The sequence below is a fragment of the Pimephales promelas genome, chromosome 14 (genome assembly GCF_988280905.1).
Source record: "Pimephales promelas chromosome 14, fPimPro1.hap1.1, whole genome shotgun sequence".
Lineage (NCBI taxonomy): Eukaryota > Metazoa > Chordata > Actinopteri > Cypriniformes > Leuciscidae > Pimephales > Pimephales promelas.
Genome location: NC_142782.1, coordinates 23,339,272 through 23,363,020, shown reverse-complemented (window position 1 = coordinate 23,363,020; position 23,749 = coordinate 23,339,272). Strand labels below are relative to the sequence as shown.

General features: G+C 39.0%; 3 protein-coding genes across 3 annotated transcripts; 2 read left to right on the top strand and 1 right to left on the bottom strand.

The window, feature by feature from the left end:
• The first annotated feature begins 448 nt into the window (after positions 1–448).
• LOC120469067 (organic solute transporter subunit alpha) lies at positions 449–3,984 on the top strand. The gene is made up of 7 exons (XM_039657771.2): positions 449–739; positions 1,490–1,641; positions 1,720–1,793; positions 1,907–2,062; positions 2,168–2,279; positions 2,378–2,630; positions 2,748–3,984. The coding sequence occupies exons 1-7, from the start codon at positions 673–675 to the stop codon at positions 3,179–3,181; spliced, it is 1,248 nt and encodes a 415-aa protein (XP_039513705.2). The 5' UTR covers positions 449–672; the 3' UTR covers positions 3,182–3,984.
• A 145-nt stretch (positions 3,985–4,129) lies between these two features.
• On the top strand, positions 4,130–6,783 carry suv39h1a (SUV39H1 histone lysine methyltransferase a). The gene is made up of 6 exons (XM_039657756.2): positions 4,130–4,258; positions 4,533–4,678; positions 4,817–5,476; positions 5,652–5,798; positions 6,211–6,340; positions 6,475–6,783. The coding sequence occupies exons 1-6, from the start codon at positions 4,240–4,242 to the stop codon at positions 6,606–6,608; spliced, it is 1,236 nt and encodes a 411-aa protein (XP_039513690.2). The 5' UTR covers positions 4,130–4,239; the 3' UTR covers positions 6,609–6,783.
• Positions 6,784–9,608: 2,825 nt separating this feature from the next.
• gpr173 (G protein-coupled receptor 173) lies at positions 9,609–21,784 on the bottom strand. Its single transcript, XM_039658108.2, has 2 exons — positions 20,654–21,784; positions 9,609–14,608 (listed from the first exon to the last, which is right to left on the bottom strand). Exon 2 carries the CDS (start codon positions 14,375–14,377, stop codon positions 13,214–13,216), a length of 1,164 nt encoding a protein of 387 aa, XP_039514042.1. The 5' UTR covers positions 14,378–14,608; positions 20,654–21,784; the 3' UTR covers positions 9,609–13,213.
• Between the last annotated feature and the right edge of the window lie 1,965 nt (positions 21,785–23,749).

Here is a 23,749-nt window from a genome sequence, read left to right as displayed (position 1 = left end):
GGTGAGTAAATGACAGATTTTTCCTTTAAAGCTAAATTTTGGTTTGTTTCAGATTCCTCATCTAACTCCAAAATGAGATTATTACTCAAACTGTCAATCTTTAAGTAGCTTCAATTCATGTTAGATTATTTTTTATCAAGTGGGCTATTAGTAACCAGCCACTTTTTTCTGCTTGTTACATGAATCTTGACCAATGACTGAAATTATATTATCGGCCTAATTTAAAGTAAATTATAAAATTGTAAAATTGCTCATTACAGATAGAGGACTGTTTATTCATCAGTTCTTCAAATATGCTTGTTGTTTTGTTAAGAACTATTAAATGTTTATACATTTTACTGTATTTCCCAGCATAAATAATGCTGGTTGTCCGAGACTTGTGGGAAGATGGACTTGGCCCTCTACCTGCGCCCTACCTGTGTTTGAGTCAATCATTAATAAGTGAGCTCAGAAAGACATCCCTTAGGCAATAAGAAGCCACCTTGGTATAGCTTTGCCATTACCTGAACAATAAATCAATTGCCTATTATGTAAATCTTTCACTATTTCTGTAGAACAGGGGTTTGCACCTAATTAACAAATAAGCGTTTGTTTACTTCTTTGGATCCTGACATCTGAGGGCTCCCAATTGAAGCTCTTCTGTTTCACAGGTCTTTCAGATTTCACTGAACAATGCGGAGGGTGGACAACTGCACGTTCATGGGAGGTGGGATCCCTTTGTCATCTGACTTCTTTAAAGGTAAGAGGTTTAACACAACATGATGATGAAAATATGAAAGCTCTGCGGTTTGCTGCTTTAACCATGCAGTGTTACAATGTTAAATCATTTTCACTAAAAAATGACAGGAATGAGAGTATGCTGCAATGTAACACATGGATATAAATAAACGCGATTTGTAAATTCAGTAGAAATAAACCCAACACAGATGAAACCGCTCATCAGTCAACAACATTGAGCCATTTGGGACATCTATAGCATTGTTACCCATTTTTCTTCTTTATTTTCTCTGGTTTCCAAAGCTGTGTGCCTCTGAGCATTTTAGACACATGAAAGGGTACCAGGATGGGAAATTATTTGATCCTTGTAACAGAAGTGAATCAATCAAAACTAACTTAGACAATAACTTTATTCTAGAGCTGCTGTAAAACCAAAACAATCTCTGTTACTTTAATTTCCTAGTATCACTGTAAAGCTTTAAACCAATCTATATTGTTAAAAGCACTTTATAAAGGAAGGTCACTTGACTTTGAGTCTCAAAAATAAAGGTTATTTTTTTTGGCATCCATGGTTCCTTGAAGAACCTTCAACATCCATGGAACCTTTCCATTTCACTTGTTGTTTGTATGTGGAAAAAGCTTAGACTATTAAAACTATTTACTGAAAGATTCTTTTGGGAACCCAAAATGGTTATTCCGTGGCATTGCTTTAAAAATCTCCTATTGGAAGCTTTATTTTTTAAGAATGTGGTGTTGCTTGTTCTGCTTATAGCGATCAAGAACGATCTCTGGCTGTTCCTCCTTCCTGCTGTGTTTGCTGTGCTGCTGCTTGCTCTCTTCTTGGAGGAGATCGGCTTTTTTCTGCGTCATGTCCCCTCTCAGCGGCGCAGGCATCTCTGCCTGTGGATCCTGGGAATATATCCAGTTAAGCAGACACTTCTCACTCAATTCATTAATTTCCTTTAGTTACCACCTTTTGGTAACATTTTGTACTTTTGACAGGTCTTCGGGATGACGTCCATCATTGCGCTATATGTTCCACGCTCCTCATCTCTGTGCAATTTCATTGCATCTCTGTGAGTGACTTTTGACTTGCACTGTTGTTTTGGATGATGTGTAACCGAATCGCACAATAGTGATCCAAATGGCCAGTTATATCTGTATGGAATGTATTTCAATTTCTTGGCAGATATCACTCCATTACACTCTTGAAGTTCATGGGTCTTATCAAAGACTTCTTCGGTGGAAAGACCCGCATGCTGGAGGCATTAGCAGGGGAGCAGGTGTCTCCAAACCCCTTCCCCTGTTGCTGCTGCTGCTGTCTTCCTCTCTTTGACATCAACGCGTACTTAATCACGCATAGGCCTACCTGCATATCTTTAACTTACGTCATTTTTAATAACTGGACTGTTTCATAATAATGGTGGAATCTTAACATTTTTTCCATTAGGACCAGTGTGAGGTGGATGATGGCCGCTGTTTTTCAGCTCTCTGTGGTCAGAACAATCCTGTTCTTCCTCACTCTTGTTCTCTGGACAGATGAACAATATGATTACGGGGATGTAAGTACCATATGCCATTGCTAGTGTAATATTTATATGATAGGCCTATTGAGAGAGAAGCTACTTATCCGACTTTGTAATCCTTTTCTCTTTCTCAGGTGAATTCGGGTAATCCCAACATGTATGTAAATGCCATCATTGCCGTGTCCACATTTCTGTCCTTCTATGGCTACTTGCTGTTTTATAAAGCTTCAAAAAGGGCATTGCCTGGATACAGTCTTCGAGCCAAATTTATTTGCATCATTGTTGTCCTGGTCCTTTGTGGACTACAGAGTGGAATTCTGGAGACCATGGGTGCGCTGAATGTCATCCCCTGCACTCCTCCCTTCTCTGACCTGTTTCGTTCCCAATGTATGAAATATATGACATTTTCTTCGATTTTCCAAACGTTTTGGGATCTTGAAACTGGAATACATCTGCTTTAATTTGTTACAATAATGATTTTCTCTCATTTTGTCTTTCTACCAGTAATCTACCACTATTCTGTAATTGTGGAGATGTTCTGCATCAGCCTCTTTGCACATCACACATTCCGGAAAGTTGAACCCTGTCACGGCGAGGGAGAAGAAATGGAGATTGATGTCATAAGAGTCCTCAATGAAAAGGCAATTCAGACAGAAGACGAGCTGCCAATCGCTGTGCAGCTCTCCTCTCAAGAGGACGAGCCATGCCATTCTAACCTCGGATACAACAGCGACAGTGAAGACAGCCTCTGTAAAATTGAACACGCACCACTGGACCGCTTCCCTTTTCCCTTACAGCACAGACTACTACAAACTGCAACAAACATGGAGAAAGTACATTTTACACCTCCTGAGGGCTCCATGAGTGTGGAGCTGCCCACAATTACTGTCAGTGCTCAAATTAACCATACGGACAGTGGTGATGTTACTGTTGTATAGATAAAAAAAGAGAAAATTTGTAATTTATTCCACTTTTTGTGTCTATCACTCCAGTGGGGCCCAGGAAACTAAATGCCATTTGAATTGTAAACTTATCAGCATAGCAAGGTTTTTTTAAAATCTCTAATAGTACCTGCAGTTTACTATTATTAGTACATTTAAAATAAATAAAAAATTTATTAGTGATTATTCCCAATAAATAAGGCTACATTTTTTTTACATTTGATCCAGAAGCTGCTATTGGCGGGAAGACAAAATTTTTCACTGGTTCCCTCAAGATTTTCTGAAGGGGTTTTTATGATTTTTTTTTAAAATATTATTATTATTATTTAAGAGAAAAATAAGGCATGTGGTAAACAGAACTTGACAATATTGGATGTTTTGGTCTACAATGTCTAATCTAATCACTTTTATTAGAAACATGAGTTTTTAAAAATAAACATAACAGCTTCAAACTGTGCATTTTCGATATTGATGTGTTATGTACAGATTTTTTTTCATACTGTATCTTTAATGGGCGAAAACGAGGCTGTAAGGTTTACAGTCTTTACAATGGCGTGCACTGTATGATCACTTCATTTTCAAAACTAAAAACTTTTAAGGCTTTTTTTATGTATTTGTGTCTACGTATGTATAGTATTGTTGTTAGCTGAACAATAGACATGTACAGCCCATAGACAGTAAAAGAAGGTACAGCCTCGTTTTCATTGGAAATATGGCGCTACCCCGAAAAAGGTCTATTTCCTGATTTAATTTATATGAAAACAACTTCACGATTTGTTTATTAAAACAAGTGAATATAACTTTCAGTAAGGAGTGATTTTTTTATATATATTTTTATTGTTATATTTTGTTTTCGCTTACAAATTGTGATTTTAAGTTGTTGACAGCTTTAGACATAAATAGTGTCGTAGTTTTGTGTGTCAACACACAGAATTGACCAATGAACATTAGGTATTCTTCTCTCAGCAAATCGACCAATCATCAACGCATTTTCTCATTATCCGGTAGTGGAAATCCAGCCTGCAGGCGAGGCGAGGTGTTTGATTCAGACGAACATGGCACAATATTTGAAAGGTAGGATTTCTTTTGCTTTCTTCAAATAGTGACGAACATTGCACGTTTCCTATAAATAACAATGAACACACGTGCGCAATGACTAGACAAATATATAAAATAGCAATGAATAGGCATAAAATGTTGACTTACTAGGGAACTTTTAAATATGCTTTAGTTAATGACATGAATAGTGTACAGCAAGTGCTACATGACACTAACATGTGTGAAAGTTTGCAGTTGTTTCTTATTCTTAAGGAATACACGTTATGGAGACCCTTACACATGATTTAAGATTGCAGGGTGTCTTGTAAACTTTCATGGGAGGACCTCCAGGCTCTGTGCCGCAGAAAAAGACTAGTTTGCAAACAGCTGAGTGTGACAAAGAACAACTTTAATGACTATGAAGTGGAGTATCTGTTCAACTACAAAAAACACAAGGTGAGTTATCAATTATGCATTGCATGTACAACTGTGATCTAGTCATTTGTGGCTCCAACTGTTTCTCCTTATCCATATTTTATATTTCCAATTTACATGATTCATGTCACCGTAACCTTTAAAAATATGCCTTTTCAGGGTCGAGAGTTCTTCCTGGTAAAGTGGAAGGGCTATGCAGAGTCAGAAAACACATGGGAGCCTCTCAAAAACCTTAAATGCCCAACACTCTTGCATCAGTTTCGAAAAGACATGAAGACAGCTCTGCTTCAAGCCAATGACCCGCTCGATTCAGCATCTTTGAGCGCCCCCGTTGTGTCCTTCCTCCTCCAGAAGGCCAAACAACGTATCAAGCTTAAAAAATGGGAAGACCTCATGAACCAGACCTCCAGGCACAAGGGCTGCATATTTGTTTGTAATGAGGTCGATCTGGACGGACCTCCTGAAAACTTCACCTACGTTAATGACAATAAGTTAGGGAAAGGAGTGGATGTGAATAGAGTGACAGTGGGCTGTGAGTGCGATGACTGCATCTCTCAGCCGATCGACGGCTGCTGTCCAGGGCTGCTGAAGCATCGGAGAGCATATAATCTCAGCAGGCAGGTGAAAGTGATGCCCGGGGTGCCCATCTACGAGTGTAACTCCATGTGCCGATGTGGTCCTGACTGTGCTAACAGGGTTGTGCAGAGAGGTATTCAGTATGATCTGTGCATCTTCAAAACAGCAAATGGCAGAGGGTGGGGAGTGCGGACGCTACAGAGGATTTTCAAAAACCACTTTGTTATGGAGTATCTCGGAGAGGTAAGCAAGTTAAAGGGATAGTTCACCCAAAAATGTCATTCCTGTGTCAACATCTCGTCTATACAATGAAAGTCAGCGGTGTCCGAAACAACATTAGACCCATTTAAGTTGGTGAATCCAGTTTATTTATATTTATTGTGAATGTTGACCTGCTATCAGTTGTGTATTGCATCAGATCATCACCACAGAGGAAGCAGAGAGGAGAGGAGTGGTTTACGATAAGCAAGGCGTCACCTACCTGTTTGATCTGGACTATGTGGAGGACGTCTACACCATCGATGCTGCTCATTATGGAAATGTCTCTCACTTTGTCAACCACAGCGTGAGCACTAACTAGCTGTACATATCATCTGGGCTGTCTGTCAAGTAATTTGGAACAATTTCCGATATTTATTTATAGAAGGATTGGATATTTATAGAAGGATTATTTATTTTATGACGTATACCTTTTTTGTTCTGAAGGATCATGTGACTGAAGTAATTTTTTAAAATTAATTAAATTAAAATGTATGATATGATGTTTACCCAGTACATTTAGCATTATAGACCTCTTTTAATTTTAGGAGAATACATTTTTAGAGGTCTTGACTTGTGAAAACCAGCAATGCCGTGAGTTGCCAAGTCTGGGAAATGCTTCTAAAAGTTCATGTGTTCATTTTTCGTAGTGTTGCCAATGTTATAACAGTAAATTCACAAAGCATGCAATTAATACATCTTTACCATTGTTTTTCCAGTGTGATCCAAACTTGCAGGTGTATAATGTTTTTATTGAGAACATAGATGAGCGACTTCCCAGAATTACATTTTTTGCCAAACGAGGGATCAAAGCAGGAGAAGAGCTCACCTTTGACTACAAGATGACCAGTAGGATTTAATTGTTTTATTTGGCCTTTTATAACATTTTTGGGGGCGGGTCTGTTAATATGATAATGTGGTAAAAAATTATATTTTATATAACTTTGTAAATACCTAATGTATACTACCAATTTTTTCTGCAGTTGATCCAGTAGATGCGGAGAGTAAAAAAATGGACACTGATTTCAGTCGGGCTGGAATTGAAGAATCATCCATCAAGCGGATCCATTTGGAGTGCAAATGTGGAGCGAAGAACTGCCGGAAATATCTGTTTTAATCCAGCTCACACAAAAGCAAGATTTTTATAACATTTATTGAAATTTATTTTTGTATGTTTATTTATTTATTTTATTTGTGTTAAATTGTTTCAATCCATTTTCAGGACTGTTTTAATAAATGAATATGCATTTTTCATATTCTTTTATTCAGTTAATAAAAAATATTACTTTTGATACAGAGTGGAGTATTTATTCTGCTTTCAAGAATGCTGTATGTGGCTTACATCCATCTATCTATCTATCTATCTATCTATCTATCTATCTATCTATCTATCTATCTATCTGTCTGTCTGTCTGTCTGTCTGTCTGTCTGTCTGTCTGTCTATACATGCATACATACATATAGTGTGTGTGTGTGTGTAGATGTTTATACACACACTATATTTACCACCAGATGGTGCTATTGTATTCATAACACCTTTGGTTCAAAGTGTTGCAAAATGTATAGATTAAAATGCAACTAGGGCTATGTACACACAAAACAAATCTTTCAAAAGGTCAAAAGTTTGAGAAAAAAAATGCTACATTTGTGGATAAAGAAAACAAGCTCACCTTGTGACAGTGGCAAATGTTTAGAATTAGGTGAAAGCTATCTGTTTTGTTATTGAAGGATGTTGAGCATCATTATTCCACAAATTAAAACACAACACAAGGCTGTTTTACTGAATACATGTAATGTACAGATAAAATAAATAACATATCTGTGTAGTGAATATGGCAAAGGGCTGCAGTAGAACCCTACTCATCTGGCCTCGACAACACTTAGCTCAGCTTTAAAGGTTCTATAAGCGATGCTGGGCCAAAACATTTTTTGTTACATACATCAAACGTCTCCTCACTATCGGCTAGCTGCCTGTCCCCTAAACACACTGTAAAAAAACGCGGTCTCTCTCTGTAGACACCACAGGCTCCACAAACGGCAACAAAAACAATCATGTCTTACCCGGACCACGAAACCTAACAAACAGTGTTCCAGCCAATCACTGGCAAGAAGTATTTGAGGGTGGGTCTGGGGGGTTAGTGCGCGTGCACATGAAGGGTGTGTGTGTGTGTGTGTGTGTGTGTGAAGGAGAGCAGCGAAGCATCAGAGGGAAGTTTGAAAAATTACCGACACACGACCAAAGAGACGTCGTTCTGAGGGACAAATTAAAAAGAAGAAGGAGTCGGATAAAGAACGTGCGAAGTTTCGAATTTACATCGGTAGCAAAGCTTTTGAATGATGGCGAGAACTCCGGCGGCAGAAGGGCTTCCAGTCCGACATTCAGGTTGCTCTGTTTTTGCTTGACAGGTGGGTAACGTTAAATTGTTTTTTTTTCTTCTAAATTGAGGCTTATGTTCGTCAAACCCACACAAGGATATAATTAGCTAGAACTATGCACGTTCACAATTATTTCAGGAAGCACGGAAGGGAGGGGGAGGAGATGAGATGCGGAGGAGGGAGGGTCTAGCTCCGATTTGTTTGAAAATATTCGAACGTCAACACCCAGGATCGCTTTGAGAACCTTTAAAGTCCCCGTGAAATCAAAATTGAACCTATTTACTTTGTTAGCGCATATTACTAGTCTTGTGGTGAACAATTAATCCGTGCAAGTGAATATATATTAAAAAAATGTTTTACCTTAGTAATCTTTAATCAAAATCTGAAAAGTTACTTCCGGTCTGGAACGGTTTCTTTTTCTGATGACGTAGGCTTCACAGTTTGGGTGGGGAAACGCTTAACCACTCCCCTCAAACCGTTAGTTTGCTATGAGCGAGAGATGGAGAGGAGGAGCGCTAGAGTAAAATCCTGCCCTCTGTTCAATATTCCGTTTCACTTGGAAATACGTCACTGCACTGGAGAAAAATCGTTTGCAACTTCCGGTTCACGGGGACTTTAACCAGCCATGAGGAGGTGAGATTCCTCCAGGCCTGTGTCTTTCCTCATCCCTCTCCCTCTGCTGGCGAAGTCTTCATTCCTTCCTGCTTTCATTCTGTTCATTTATACATCCATAGCTCTTTTTGTACACCTAGCTTCGACTCTGTAGAACCTAAAAAAATGCTATGCTGTAGTTGCTGTGGGCGAGTGGTTGCCTTTATTGGATTTGCTGTGGATCAAATCTCACAAAGCGCAGACTGGCAAACATTAATCAGCTGACCTTACACATATGGTCTGAGCATCTAACCATGGCCAATCTCACGCCGGGTGAACTAATGTTCATCCACCGCATGCTGCTGAACACTTCACTGTTGAATTCCGATATAACCTCTCCATCAAGTTTAGATTGCATGCATCTAAAGTGGCTGCAAAGATACCCTGGTGCAATCTGATGTTATTAATTGCTCATGCAAACATTTATCATTCTTGCAAATGTCCTAAACTGGAAAGAAGGAACAGAGCGAGAATCTGAAAGAACATATTTGTCAATCTGATCAAAAATTTAAGTCGTCATGAAATGGAATTGATTGGATGGTTTGATAGTTGTGGTTTGCTATTGCTGTGATGTCATGTGAGTGACAGGTTGTCCCGCCCTCACGCCAGTGAACACGTCAAAAAAGAGATGTCACAGCAAGAGGGAAGGCAAGTTATTTTGATTAAAATTACGGCACATTAATAAATATATATATACATATAATTATGTGCACACATAAATCATTTAGAATAAATACTGCAATATTCCATATAGAAACAAAAATTGTAAATTTTGATTTCATGTTGACTCTAAATTGTTGGCCTGTGAAAGGGAAATACTCGTCCAGTTCAGTCTCTCCGACACGTTTTAGCTGACTTTGGTCTTCCTGCAGTGCAGAGAATCTGCCATAAGTGTCAAGTAGATAAAGGTCACAGGTCATCTCAAAATCCAAGCATGTGAATCTTCAAGTTGACAAACTTCACTGTCAAAGAGGTTACAAACATTATGACAAAAGAATAAAGACTTCAATAATCAAACAAGAATATTGCTTACTCAATCCTGAACTCATACAGCATTGAGTAAAAATCAGACCACATTATGAGTCAAAAATGCAACAAAAGTAAACTTTTATTGTCATGTTGGAAAAAAAAAATCCTGTTGATTTACAGATCAAGATATCTGAAAGCCGACTCACGTTTCTTTCTCTTTTTTTTCCTCAGTTTTTCCATTACCCCCTTCATTCATCATGCATTCACAAATAAACAACTCCCGAGTTGCTCAACTAAAATTTCAATGAACATAAGTGCTGTCTATTGCTCTTATAATAGTTAGCTGTGTGAGTGGCTTGTCATATCTAAGCAGTTTTAAAGATTTATGTAGTTCAGGGAGCTAATATTATGAAATCACATAATTGTTCATAATATAATTTGGCATTTATTTGCGATTAACCAGAAAAACATTTTGTGATCAACTCAGGCACTATCAATAATTAACATGAAAGGCAAATAAAATGAAGACATAGGTATATTAGATACAACTTCCTCAACCTTATATAAATTATGTAACAGTTTTGCTTACAAATTCATTACATTGTTAGAATAATTAAACTCAAGATAACTCATATTTGTCTGTTTTCAAAATGAATGTCAACTAAACTTATCACTTGCTGTTTAAAGGAGCAGCTTGAATATCAAAATCCACTTGCCAAATAAATTTATAATTTACAATTCAATTGAACAAAAAAATCAATTGTATTGGTGAAGTGGCCAAACAATGATTGCTAACTATTCCATCTGTGGCAGTCTGTCTTCATCTCAGTGTCAAGATGTGGTAAACAAGACATGTTCGTTTTTTTGAGTGTTTGTTATGATCCATATTCCATGTTGATAAAAATGATGTCTTATTTAAGGCTCAGCTCTCAGTAGTCTTTGCAGTTGTGTTGAAGCATTGAAAATGTGAAATTTTAGTGGATCAACTACAGGAGTGTTTCCTATCAAATGGTGTATCTCTTGACCTTACACCTTTGCTTTGCTCCTCATGAATACCCAGTTTTATCCACACACACTCATACTCAGCGTAAACACTCACACACACATGCGTGGTAAAAAGATGACGATCAAGGGTCGTAACCCCACCCTTCACTCCGCCCCCCACTTGAAGTTAGTGCATTGTCCATATAATACACATGAAATTACACAGAGGTTCACAGTTATTTTACAAAAGATAAGATGCCTGAAGCAACTAAAAATGTTCTACCAGGCATTTTTGCTTGTTACAAAATCACATCCTGTTCACCCAACCCCCAACACTGACCCAAGCGATTTCCTATTCACAGGTGAATACAACAATAGCCCAAACCATCATTCACATACTGTCCCCCACCCCAAACCCACCCAAAGACGAGAAGAAGAAAAAAGTCTCGAAGAAATCCTTACGAATCCAAGAAGTTCCTTTTAATTCCGCGGAAAATCAATTTGTGTCGCTCTGTTGTTTTGTTTTCGTAAATTCAAGTCTCTCCAGAGAACTGAGCAAAATTGTACACTCCCATATGTCGCAGTTCGTGAATTCGTTATCAATAACGCAGCTGATGCAGGCGTCTTCTTACCCGCAACCCAGAGGCTTGTTAAGGGCAGCGAGACGTGTCCACCGATAATCCACAAATACACAGTGTTGTGTTTTCCCCAGCATATGTTTTAGTATGATTTATTGGTGTCTTTAGAAGCATACATCTTTCAGATCATTCTTGCATTGGTAACAATAAACCTTGGTAATGGAGTAAGGCATAAAATGCAGATAACAGAAAGAATTATTCCTCTTTTTCTGTTCATCATAGATGTTTTTTTTGTTCTGTGTTCTTGCAATGACAGGTTTCGGGAAAAGGGAAGTCTGATCACTCCTACCAATCCCATGCCTACCCTACAGAGAGATCTCATTGAACATTCACGGAAATATTACAATCTGTCCTGTCTGCGTTGGTCAGCATTCTGATTCAAGTCAATATATGCCAGAGAAATCAATGTGGCTGATCAATGATTTCTTGAGTTGTGTGCAAAATATTAAGGGAAATTCATTTGACACTCAACCCCTTTGGGAATTTAGTTCATCCACTTATTAGTTCCTAACGAAATGGAATATTTAAAAAAAAAAGAAAAAAAAGAAAGAAATCTAAACATTCCACTAACACCTTACATGGTTTTCTTCCCTAATCTCAAACACATTCATATTTTCATTACAATATTAAAAATCAGATTTTTGTTTGATTTCTCGTCAACAGGAGGCCGAGATACACTGTCAGACTTTAGGTTCCTTAATACTACCTGACCAACAACTTTCATCCTGTGTTAGTCTGTAAAACACAGTAAATGCAAACTAAAATACCTCTAATGCAACCTATACATGATTGAAAATGTAGTCTGAAATGACCACTTTCCAAGATACATGTATGCAAATCACATATTAAAAACCTTTTGTATCCGACAGGCTAGCAAACTTTCTTTCAAGTAATTAAAAACACAAAAGACCAAGTAACTTCTCCTCTACAACATCTTCTGTGCAAGCGTTCGGAAGGATAAATGATCGGTTGGTTTAACCGAAATACATAATAACGGATCAGTATTCAATACTGATCCGTCTCTTCACAAAACAAGTAACAGTAAAATTCTTCACCTTTTCTGGTTTCAACGTCATAAGATGGTCATATATTCAGATTCATTATGGAAATTATAAAGGCATGAGTTATTGTGTGCAATGACATGAAATATTCAATAAATTAAGTAAATAGAGCTGAGAGAAAAAAATACAAATTAAAAAACAGAATAAATTACAGTAAAAACTCAGAGAAAGAACCTACAACCCTGAATAGGCCATAATTCACACAGATTCATATTTTCAGTCAGCTCCTTTTGTCTACAATCCCTTAGAATCAACATTATTTGTTCTGAAAGTTGCTTTTTATACACACTGTTTTTCATGAGCATCTTAATTCCTGCCTGATGAAGCCACAGGAAGGATTCAGCCCAACCAATTAGCATAATTGTAGGAACTTTGTCTTTTTTTGTCAGCCTCATTCATTCCTAGAGGCTTATGCTTGGCACTCATTCTTAAAAATAGATTAATCTCAAGTTTGTTTCCCCTTAAAGATAAGGTAATACACATGCACATTGAGTATTTTTGAATCATTAGTCCAAATAATATAAATTACTCTGCCAGGAGTGCAGCTGTTCACAAGGCATGAATACGAATATTTTTGCAAATCTTTGATTCAAGGCCCTCAGAATCCTGGTAAAGGGATACAGATACTGAGCCAAATCAAATGGAAATGTTTGTTGAGATCGATCATACGAAGCCATTTGATATAGCCTTCATACATTCACCATAAAATAGACCATCAGTTTGGTTGATTTGTGAATTTGTGAACCACCCTAAAGCGAAACATATGGTTCTTCAAACCTGTTCAAGAGTTGATTTACCAAACCACACATTAGTGTGGAGCCCATTTTGCCCTTAAAATCTTTAAGGTGAAAGTAGATGCTTATTCTGTGACATCCACCCTTTTAAAGCATCTTAAACTGAATCAAAGGCCACAACAGCTCTTAAAGTTTGTCCATGTCTCCATAATTACAGACCTCTTATTCCCTCCCCCCAGGCTGTCCACTTTCCAACCATCCAGAAGAGAAAGAACAGAAAAAAAACCCATTATGAATGAACACTCATCTTCACATGACACAATAAGGCTCACGGGGCAGTTGAGGTGGAGTTCTACAACAGGGAGGCAGGTGGGCCAGCAGGCCCTTCTTTAGGTCCTTGTTGAGGAAAAAGCAGATGATGGGGTTCACACCCGCCTGGGCGAAACTCATCCACACGGTAGTTGACAGATACCGGTGCGGGATGGTGCACGCCTTAACAAAAACCCGCCAGTAACAGGCCACAATGTACGGGGACCAAAGCACTAGAAAAAACAAGGTGATGACATAGAACATCCTGCCAAGCTGTTTCTCGGCCTTAAACTCCTCCATGCCTAGCAGGCGTCTGTTCTGGTTGTGCAAGTTCTGCCTGATGCCCAATAAAGTGGGAGGCATTGGGCCACGGCCGAACCCTGCTATCCAGTTTGCGGCAGCCTGGCCTGTGGCTCCAGGTCCGTGAAAGGTCCAGTTTTGGCTGATGGCTGGAACCATTTGGACCGGCTTCATCTTTCTGTGTTTGTATTCGAACAGCAGAAGCTTCATGTACACCACGTGAGTGGCCAAGATTAGCACAGCCAGCATCAGCATAAACCCTAATGTGTCGTTGGCCTTGAAGTAGCGATGTTCGAAGATGCACTGGTCCTCCTCGCGGATAAACTTGTAGGTGCCGACGTCAAAGACGGGCGGGAACGCCATGGCGACCGACAGCGTCCAGACCATGCATACCACCGCCACACATGTCCAGAAGGTCATTCGCTTGGAGTAGAACCGGTGGTGGGCGATAGCCATGTAGCGTGTGACGCTGATGCAGAACAGCATGAAGGCAGCATGGAAGCAAAAAAGGACGGCCATGAAGGCCACCACCTTGCAGCTGAGCACGCTGTAAGTCCAGGCCGAGCCATTCTTGATGGACACCAGCACGAAGGGAAAGCAGACCGCCGAACGGATGGTGTCGGCAAGGCAGAGGTCCAGAAGAAAGTAGTAGGGTGCCTTGTGTAGGGCTCTGTCCCTTAGCACCAGCAGGGATACCACTAAGTTGCCCACCAGGCTGATGCAGATGATCAGCCCCAGAAGGACGAGTTTCACATAGGTAGACACGGCTGAAGAAGGTGCTCCACCCATCATGCCACCTGTTGTGGACACCACAGCTGCCAAGGGGTTCCCAGGCCCATCACTGCTTGCGTTTCCGTTGGCCATCCCTTTTGCTGCTCAAATTGCACAGCTCCTCCTTCAACTCCTCCTTTACCCCCACTTCCTCCACTCCCTCCTCCACCTCCGCCACCTCCAGCTGAGCTGTCGTCCGTCCTCGTGGTTGCCTTTCGTTGTTGTCTCAAATGGAAGGAGAGAAGCTTGATATGCATTGCCCCATTTTGTACAGTTTACTTTGGAACGTCCCTTTAAACGTGCCACCTCTCTTGGCCTCCACACCTGTGAATAAAGAACAAAACATTTGTTACAAACAAATGCTGGTCTTTAATGGACACAAATACAACTGACTTTTGGGGAAAGTATATAATTTCTGTAATGCCTGGGAAAAAAAACATGTTTAGGTCAAGAAGAGTAGAATATCATGAAGTGATATCGATGCAGGAAAAAATAGTAATATTCTTAATACCAATATAATTTTTTTCTTGCAAATAAACTGAGCACTGAGGAGACCACACTAATTCAACAGCAAACTACTAATGCCGAATTAAAAAAAACAAAAACTTTTGAAGTACTATGGCAATTCATAAATAATGTGAAAAATTATCCAAAAACATTCAGGTACAGTAGATTTATATGACGAATATTTGCCATGTGTCGAAACATACTTGTGATAAGATTTTTTTTGGGGAAAAACTTTTACTCATGTTAACATTTTGCTATTTACCAGAAAGGTTAAGGTTTCAAATTAAACTGATGGTCGACTATTATTCCCAAACATTATTTTACAGTCCTGTTTCGAATGTACACCTATGCACTTTATGTAGTAATGACACAAACTGGGTAAGATTCTACCCCTAAACCTACCCCTAAACCTTGCATTAGTCAGGACTTTTGTGGGTAAGTAGGCTACAGTCACATATATTCAGTCATTTTTGTCTAAGTTTTTTTTTTCATGGACTTAGTTTCTTAGTTTGTATCTGTTTTCCTTTGTCCTAGTTCCCGCCAGTCTTTGGTTGTCATAGTAAATAGATTAATTTGTCATTCTGTTCTGCTGTGTTCACCCTTCTTATTGCTTGTATTTAAATTCATGTGTATTAATGTGTCTCGTTAATGCTAGAGTTGTGTTTGTTTGTCTGCCTTGATTTGAGCCAACCATCACCTCCCAGTAGACCTCCAAGACACCAAAGGACTTATCTGGAGTGAGGCCGTCATTAGGTGTCTGGAAAGTGTCGACCCCCGATCCATACCACAGCCTGAACCAGAGCCCAGTCCATCACCACCCAATAGACAGATACTATGCCTGAGCCCCAAGCAGACTGGAAGCTCTGAACCACAGAGAGTCTGACCAGGGATGTGAGCCGGCATCGTGGGAGTCCTTTACCCCCTTTCCACCAAAAAAGAACTGGTTCGGAACTGGTGCTGGTTCAAAGTTGGTTCGGAGTTGGTTCAACTTGCAAACCCCTTCAGAACCTGTTTGTTTTTCCACTGACTAGAGCGCCCAGGGAACGATGGCGTTACGTCAGTGTGTACGTGGCCATACGTCTTAGCTAGAAACGCTTGCAAGTACAACATTACTTTGGGATTATCTCTAATTCGTGTACCAAGAAGGCTTTAAAAACAATTGAAATATGTAGAAAGTCTTTTAATCTTTTCATTTAATATGGAATCTTTTCTGAATAGTTATGTACCCCTGTCTTGTGTCTATTTTTTCTTTCCATTTATTTGTTCTATATTGTGACAGTTTTCTTCTTTGCTTATAATGTTTTCAATAAAAAAGATAGAAATTCTTGCGCCAACTTCAAGCATAACAATTACAAATGCAGACTCCCTCGTGTTTCTGCAAATGTTTCTCCTGGCTTTGCAATGGGCAAAAAGGATGTTTAGAACACATCTAAACCCGTCCCCAGCCCCGGCGTAAGCATAACGTGGTAAAAGAACGGTTCTAGTCCATCAAAGAGTTGGTGCCGCTTTGGAACCAGTTTTCCTGGCCGAGAACTGGTTCTTTGGCTGTCGAAACACAATGAACTGGTTTGCACGCAGGCACCGGCTCCGAACCGGCTCTCAAAATGCTTTGGTGGAAAAGGGGTACTTGTGGAATTCTAGGGTACTGAAGTGATGTGATTATGGAGAGATAAATTCCTTGTGTCCCTTTTCCATCTTGCCTGAATATGTATTGTTTTCTTCAGTCCTGTTAAACCAGCCCAGCCTCCCTCTCCCACCACCTCTTCAGCCTGCCATCAGGGATTTTTGCTCCGGTTTTGTGCTGTTATCCATTCTCTTCTTCAGCCATTCCTGCCACCAGTTGTCCCTACGGTCCCTCTGTTACCTCTACCTTCTTTCAGTGGCATGGTTACACAGAGGACCTGCTGGGAGCCAATTCCACCTGGGCGAGGAGCCCATGGCTCCAACTCCAGCCTCTGAGTGCTCTGTCCCTCTTAGACCCATTGTTCTTACTCCCTTGCCTGCGCTCCTTCCTCCCTCGACTCCAGTGTGGAAGATCAGGCATTTGCCCACGCTGGGCTCCCTCGGACCGTCGGCTCCACCTGTATCCGACATCATTACATCTTAGCTGCAAACTTGTGTGTGGTCCTCTGCTCAGTAACCCTCCCGCTTTAGCTAGCTCCGCCCTCGGTCGCTCCAGCTCAACCTTTGCCCTATGGATACCTCTAATATCTCGGCGTTCCAGGTCATCAGCCTCCCATCGCTCCCTCTGCTCTCAGTCTGCACTCTGGGCTCCACTACCTACGGCTGTAACTGTTCCATCGCTGTGGTTGGATGTCCCCCGGTTGACCAGTTGTTCAAAATGATTGACAGGTAGAGATGCTTTGCTGATGCTTTTTTGTTGTTGTTGTTGTTTTATGCTTGATTACATACACTTTAAAGATATGCATTCAACACCAAAATAATAAGGGGGGAAAAATACCGTTTAGCTTTGACTACATTCACAATATAGAATGGCCATGTAACTGTCATATCTGCGATGCTTCAAAATTTGGGGACAAAAGCACCTCTCAATTACACCATGAGATATGAGATAAATACTTAAATTACAAAACACTACTGATATCAGTATAGTACACAATAATCCTATTCAAATTTGAGTGATAAACGACTTTGCCTAAAAGTAATAAAAATGTAGACAGAATAAATTACATAAAATGAGTAATCTTACGTTACAACAATTCTCATCATATAATCTGTAATCAGTAACGGACTACAATTTGCAAGTAATCTGTCCGGCAATGCATATAGAGGCAGATGTGATTTCTCAAGACACCTATTGCAGTATTGGGGACATTTTCTGTTTGGCAAGTAATGACTCTATAATTAAGTTAATTATTTTACAGCTCTAAGTGCACTGTGCATGAAACATTTATTTTCCATAATGGTAAATATTAATGATATTAAATAAAATAAATTAAAACCTATATATTTTAGTACATGCATCAAATATAAACTAAAGAATAGAAAAGAGCATCCGAAACAACAAACGGTATTTTATTTGTGTTCACCATCAGTAAACACAGCTCAATCAATAATTTGCTGAATGAGATAAGCAGGTCTCCTCTTAGCATCTGCTGTAACATGCTGAGGAACATCTTCTGCTTCTCCCTTAGTGCCGAACAGATCAGCTGTTTCCACCACACGCTACATGGCATGCCAGCAACTAGTCTTTCATGGTAATTACCTCATTGTTGCTAGGCTACAACACATGACTTTTTATGTGTTGAGTATAGGCATGTGGACCGGGATGCGGGGGCAAGGGGTGTGGGGGAAGGGGGGAATGAAAGAGTTAGGGGATGGATGCCATAGCAGAGCTTCAAAACAAAGCTTGAGAATATATAGTGATATTGTTCTACTTAGTATAACGGCATGATTAATTTTGGCCACTTTTAACCAAATTTTTCTGAAAGTTCCACCTAACTCAGGCATTCTCATTTACACCCACATACCGAAAAGGCAGTTGGTGGTATTTAGACGAGAGCATATATACTTTCCGAACATACATGTACCCTGCTGCGGTGTAGAACAGCATTATCTGACTCTCAGTGTGAAAGAGCACTGGTCTGTGAATCCAGGCCATATACCTTCACCTGCTGAGGTGACATTTGCAGCACTTATTTGTGCCAGCCCTCACTGGCTAACATTCTCTGGTACCAAGAAAGCTACAAGTAGACGCCAGCTGATGACAAAGTCACTGAGTACCTTAGTCCAACAGGAGATAGAACTGTGCCAACCCATTGTTTTAGAGCAGAAACACTAATTCACTTGTGTCACAGCAATTACAGCTGCTTGTTGCTAGGCTACAGGGTCCTTCTGCCTTGTGCGGTGTATGTGTCTTTGTAAGCCTCAATGCAACTCAGAATTGTATGCTTTGAGGTGAGCTGGGAAGGAAAAAAGTGTCACTCATGAGAAATAATCAGCCAGAATGGAGATTAAAGGGAATGTTTCTGTCATAGAGAAGATAAAATGTTACAGCCATACTGTGACAACCTGTTGTGGTTTACAAAATGTACAGCTTTATTGTATTTGAAAGGTATTATTTGAATCAGCACTTCCACTGATTAAATTTCAGAAATAAAGCCTAAAGTAGGCTATTGTTATTGTTAAGAAGATGTTTCCAATTATAGAAGCCTCTAGATAGAAACATGAAAATTTTGTAAATATTACGTGATATAACGTACTACGTGTGTATCATTTAACTTATGCAAAATCAAATGTTTTCCCGCTGCTTAATGTCAAAATCTTAAATTGAAGAACAAAAAAGTAGTTCTGTGACCTTGTATTAGAGGAGTAGGCTATTAACATTTTTATGTCCCAAAGATTAAAATTTTCAATATGCAGATTGTATCGATTTGAGTGCAAATAGTTCCCACAGTAAATGCAGCATTTAACATAGGCTATATGCCTTGAAGACAACCTGGTCAGTTGGCCTACATGTAATCTAATGAATTTAAATGTCTCTTATGAGGTAGTACTGTACTGTACTGTAAGGTAGTAGAAAAGGCAGTACTTTCCTAAACACCTGTTTATCGCTATGCACTGCAAAATGACTCTAGACAAAAAGGTGCAATGCCAAAAGGTTGGATTTTTAAAATGTTGCTAACACATACAGTTTTCAGACAAATAACTTTTTTCGTAAATATCAAATAGTTTAATAATGTGGGGTAAAAAGTCCATAAAGATGGTAGAGCTAAAACCCCCACTATGGACAAAACTTGCAAAAATATATGATAATGTATACACAAATACAATTGAGACAACATGTGTTAATTTACAGAATATAACAAAACACATACACATTTTGTGTAAGCGAGGACTTGTAAGCTCCATTGTAGCTACAGTGTTCGCCCCTTGGGTTATCATTGTGTTATATTTAATTATTCGGACCCTTTAATATTTCCCTCCAGAGATTTAGTGTGCTCTTATCTCGCATTAATAGTGAGAAGGCCTTCTATGTCGTTGGGAGGAGTCAGGTGTAAAGGGAGTTGGTTGGAGGTAAAAGGCTGGATAGCAACAGCAGTGAATATCGCTACCGTGGTCTCGGTGGGAGGAGGCGACGCGGAATTCACCAACCAAACGAGCCTGAATCATTTCGACTCTCCCACACCTATCGTTTTGATACGATAAAAAAGAACAACGCGATCCCGTCGTTCGTGGCTAGCTTTTAGAAAGTGTTTTCTCCTTATCTCCATCATCTTCATTTGTGACAGCCTATCGGTGCGCTTGCGATGCACCATACTGATATAGCCTACATAAATCGTTTACTGAACTAGAGCCTGTTTTACAGCGCGTGCGTTGTCAATGGGTTTCTGTAAAACTCCCGAAAAACATGAAAAGAATGTATTGCTTTGAGCTAATGACGTGACTCGCACAGTCAATACGCAAAAGTGCTAATGACCCGTATGGACTCTGTCAGGGCGCATATAGCTACGACAGTCCCAGACAGTGTTACACTGCTATTTCGTTATCTAACTCTCTTGGGTGCGATTCACATCTTCTTAGAGCACTGTGACCTGCATGGTTATCATTAGATATCATGAAGAACTACGGTGTCTCTCCCTCTCTGTTTGTCTTATTCCAAGCGCGCGTCTGTGCGTTTGCATGAGACACAATGATCTAACAAATGCATAAAACAGGCCTGCATTTCACTTAAGTATACATATTATGCGTCATGCCGAGAGTCATGGATGTTTATTTTTATTATTGACTTTTATAAAATATATTTTTATTTTAAATGCTCGAACAATTGTATCCCCCATTTTATACGGCTAGTTAATTATAAAACATCAAATGGAGATCATAAAGTGATGGATGTCTTACTTGTAATTCTTGGTCTTCCTCCAGACAATGGATCTTGTCTCGATAGTAGGCCTTAACGGGAGCTTGTTGCAAATATTAAAAAAATAAAAATAAATAAAAAATTGAAACGCACAAAAAGGTGCAAATTGCGTTTTTTCTACCCGACACAACGCGTTCAATAAATCGCTCATGAATCCAAATTGTAATCCAAGCTGAACCTCGACGTCCTTTATGAACATAGAATGGAAAAAAATATATATAATTAATTAATTAATTAATTAATACACGGAATGGTCACGTCTGAAAAACAGAAACAAGACCTGTTTCACTGGAAAGTCTTTTGCTGAACGGGTTAAACAATGTTATGCCAGAAGCTGGAATATTAGCCTACATAAATACAGGTTTTAAAAAACAAAAAATATCGTTTCCTCTTTTTTCGTGTGCATGTCATGTCTTCGGGTTTTCCATAAAGCTAGGCCAAGCCTTAGCAGTATATTCCCATCACACGGTGACTAAATCAAGCAGAGTTTAATGGCACAATTACTCTATTTCTGCAGTGTTTTGTGGTTTCGATTAATCCTGAGACAAAGCGTCAGTATCATTATATTGTACGCAGATTTAGATGTGTAAATAACGACTGGCTCTCGGTACTGGGCTACAAGACAAGACGCTTCTTCCCATCTTCATTTTCTTGCTGGAGCCAAAGACATTTTCTCCCACGCCACACCGATTCACATCTTATCTTCGACGGGAATAAATCCGCTTTATCAAGCATTATCCTTCGGTACATCCATTGGCATCAGCGTTGTCCTCTCACATAGTGCAGTCATTCTATCTATGTGGAGACATGTACACAGTACATGTAAGCGCCCTATATATTTAAAATGCATAAACCTGGTACGGTCTGTGATGCAAGGCGCAAAAAAGATGGATCACACATAGCAGTCAGAACCGAGTCTTTGCTCGGGAATTCGCCATTAATGTCAGTATTCCGGTGCCATCGCTGAATTAAGAATGTTAACGAAAAATGAAGGAAATTAAACGGGTTCTTCTGCGAAGGAAGCAGTGGCTCTCGTCTCTGGCTCTCTGCGCTCTACCTCAGTTTTCTCTGGATCGGATCCATTCGGAAACACCTCGGGATTTTTCGGCAGCCTCACTTACCTTGTTCTCCTCACTGTGGTGCACTGAAATCACAGGCTAGACAACCACAACTTTTAAACGAACAGTGTTAGGCTAATAAAAATACAAAATTATAATTGTTGCTTTTTTTCTTGCTTTTTTTTTTCAATCTACGCCAAATCATTTTGATAGCCTATTTGTTTTCATGTTTTGAATGAATGAGGATTAACAATGAGTAGCGTAAATAAAAAATAAAAAGTAAAGAGCGTTTTCAAAAAATAAGTAGCCTAGGCTATTGTTATTTTACCAAAATAAAAACAATACAACAACATACAAATATATAGGCCTAGGCTACTTATTTAGCAAACATTCTCAATCCTTCATCCTTAAACATTTCAAAACAGGTAGCGTAAACAAATAGCCTACGTAAAAAAAAAAAAAAAAAAAAAATCAAAAGATAGGCTATTGATAGGCTATAGGCATATTATTATACACCGTAGTTGGTAAAAATAGGGCCCAGTGTCCTAATGTTACATTGTAGGCCTACAGTAGCCTACAGTTCTTACAGGATTTTGGGTCTTTGGAACATTTTTTTTTATTGAAGAGAGGAATGTTGTAAGCCAGCTCGCTCAGTAGGTCCTTGGTGTGTGAGCGTTTAATCTACCTGTAACTTCCTGGTAAAAAGGTGTTTTGTCTCTGCGTGACACCGCGATCCGCTGCGTGCCCTCATGCCTGGCCAAACAGCTGCCTTAACCGCTGGAAGCCGCAGGAACAGATGGCCTTACCCGACGAAAAGGAAAACCGACCAGAGGACATTCACTCACCTGAAAGGAAGGAAAGTAGGCCTACAAAACTGACATTTTTAAAGTTTATTAATTTATAGGCAGCACAAAATTGTGGATTTACCATAGAAATAGAGTATCTATACATAGATCAATATCCCATTTCTATTTGCTAAACGAATTGTGTGTGATGCTTGCTTAGCACTGGCGGTTGCTACATCCGGTAAATGCAATGCAGCATGGTCAAACTTTAAATTGTTACTTCACAGAGTAAGTTTAACGGCCCTGCATTTGTTGTAGCCTATATATCACCGCCAAAATCTTTCATTATGATTATTAAGATCATTGTATATAATTTTCGTAATTAGCAAAGGTCTGTCGTAACACTTAGCCCCAAATGGAAAAAGCTCTCTGGAGTTCAGGAGCGCCCTCTAGTGGAAAGAGTTATAGATCGCTACAGTACTTACCGGTAGTCCATCTTATTTCAAGGTCTAGAAATACTTATTTTGGCCATATATAGGCCCGGTTTAGGCTTAAATCTGGTCCCAGACTAAAATGCATGTTTGAGCTGTTTTAATTGAAAGCAACTTAAAATCTTAAAATATGTCAGTGCCATTGTTTTGTCTCAAGATGCACACCAGTAATGTATTCATTTTTCTAAGGCATATTAGCATATATATTTTTTTCTTATAAAACCTACTTAAATGCCCTAATTGAACTAAGGCCTAATCCTGTATGTTAAACCATGCCTTTGTGCTCTTAATTACAGCAAATCACTGTGATGACACTGTGGTGTGATTTATATATATATTTGTTGTGATGTGATGCATGATGACATCACTAATGACTACATTTAAGTAAATAAAGAAATTATAATTTCTTATTATAATAAGTAATTATTACTTATTATAATAAGTAGTTATTATTTAAATGATTAAGTTATTTGTACATTATTAAGTAGTTTTTGAGTGAACTTTATTTCGAAGTTTTTATTAAACAAATGTTCTTTGTGTTATTTAAAAAAATATGATTTTAAAATATGATTTTAAATATTACATAGGCTACGATTTATACATGCATATTTATATATTACTCATTTCATATAATGATTTCAATACTCATTTCAATACTCATTTCATTGCAGTGTTTATCATTTTCTAATAGAATTTTAACATAATTCTGAAGATAATGAGTTTTTCAGAGGAAAAACTGGCGT

What these genes read in the sequence shown, in the direction of transcription:
- suv39h1a (XM_039657756.2), top strand. An exon ending in TTATGGAGTATCTCGGAGAG is followed by an intron (nt 5,477 to 5,651) that starts GTAAGCAAGTTA and finishes GTATTGCATCAG; the next exon opens with ATCATCACCACAGAGGAAGC. An exon ending in CTTTGACTACAAGATGACCA is followed by an intron (nt 6,341 to 6,474) that starts GTAGGATTTAAT and finishes TTTTTTCTGCAG; the next exon opens with TTGATCCAGTAGATGCGGAG.
- gpr173 (XM_039658108.2), bottom strand. Translation starts at nt 14,377, where the DNA reads ATGGCCAACGGAAACGCAAGCAGTGATGGGCCTGGGAACCCCTTGGCA.
- LOC120469067 (XM_039657771.2), top strand. Translation starts at nt 673, where the DNA reads ATGCGGAGGGTGGACAACTGCACGTTCATGGGAGGTGGGATCCCTTTG. An exon ending in GTCATCTGACTTCTTTAAAG is followed by an intron (nt 740 to 1,489) that starts GTAAGAGGTTTA and finishes TTCTGCTTATAG; the next exon opens with CGATCAAGAACGATCTCTGG. An exon ending in TGACCTGTTTCGTTCCCAAT is followed by an intron (nt 2,631 to 2,747) that starts GTATGAAATATA and finishes TCTTTCTACCAG; the next exon opens with TAATCTACCACTATTCTGTA.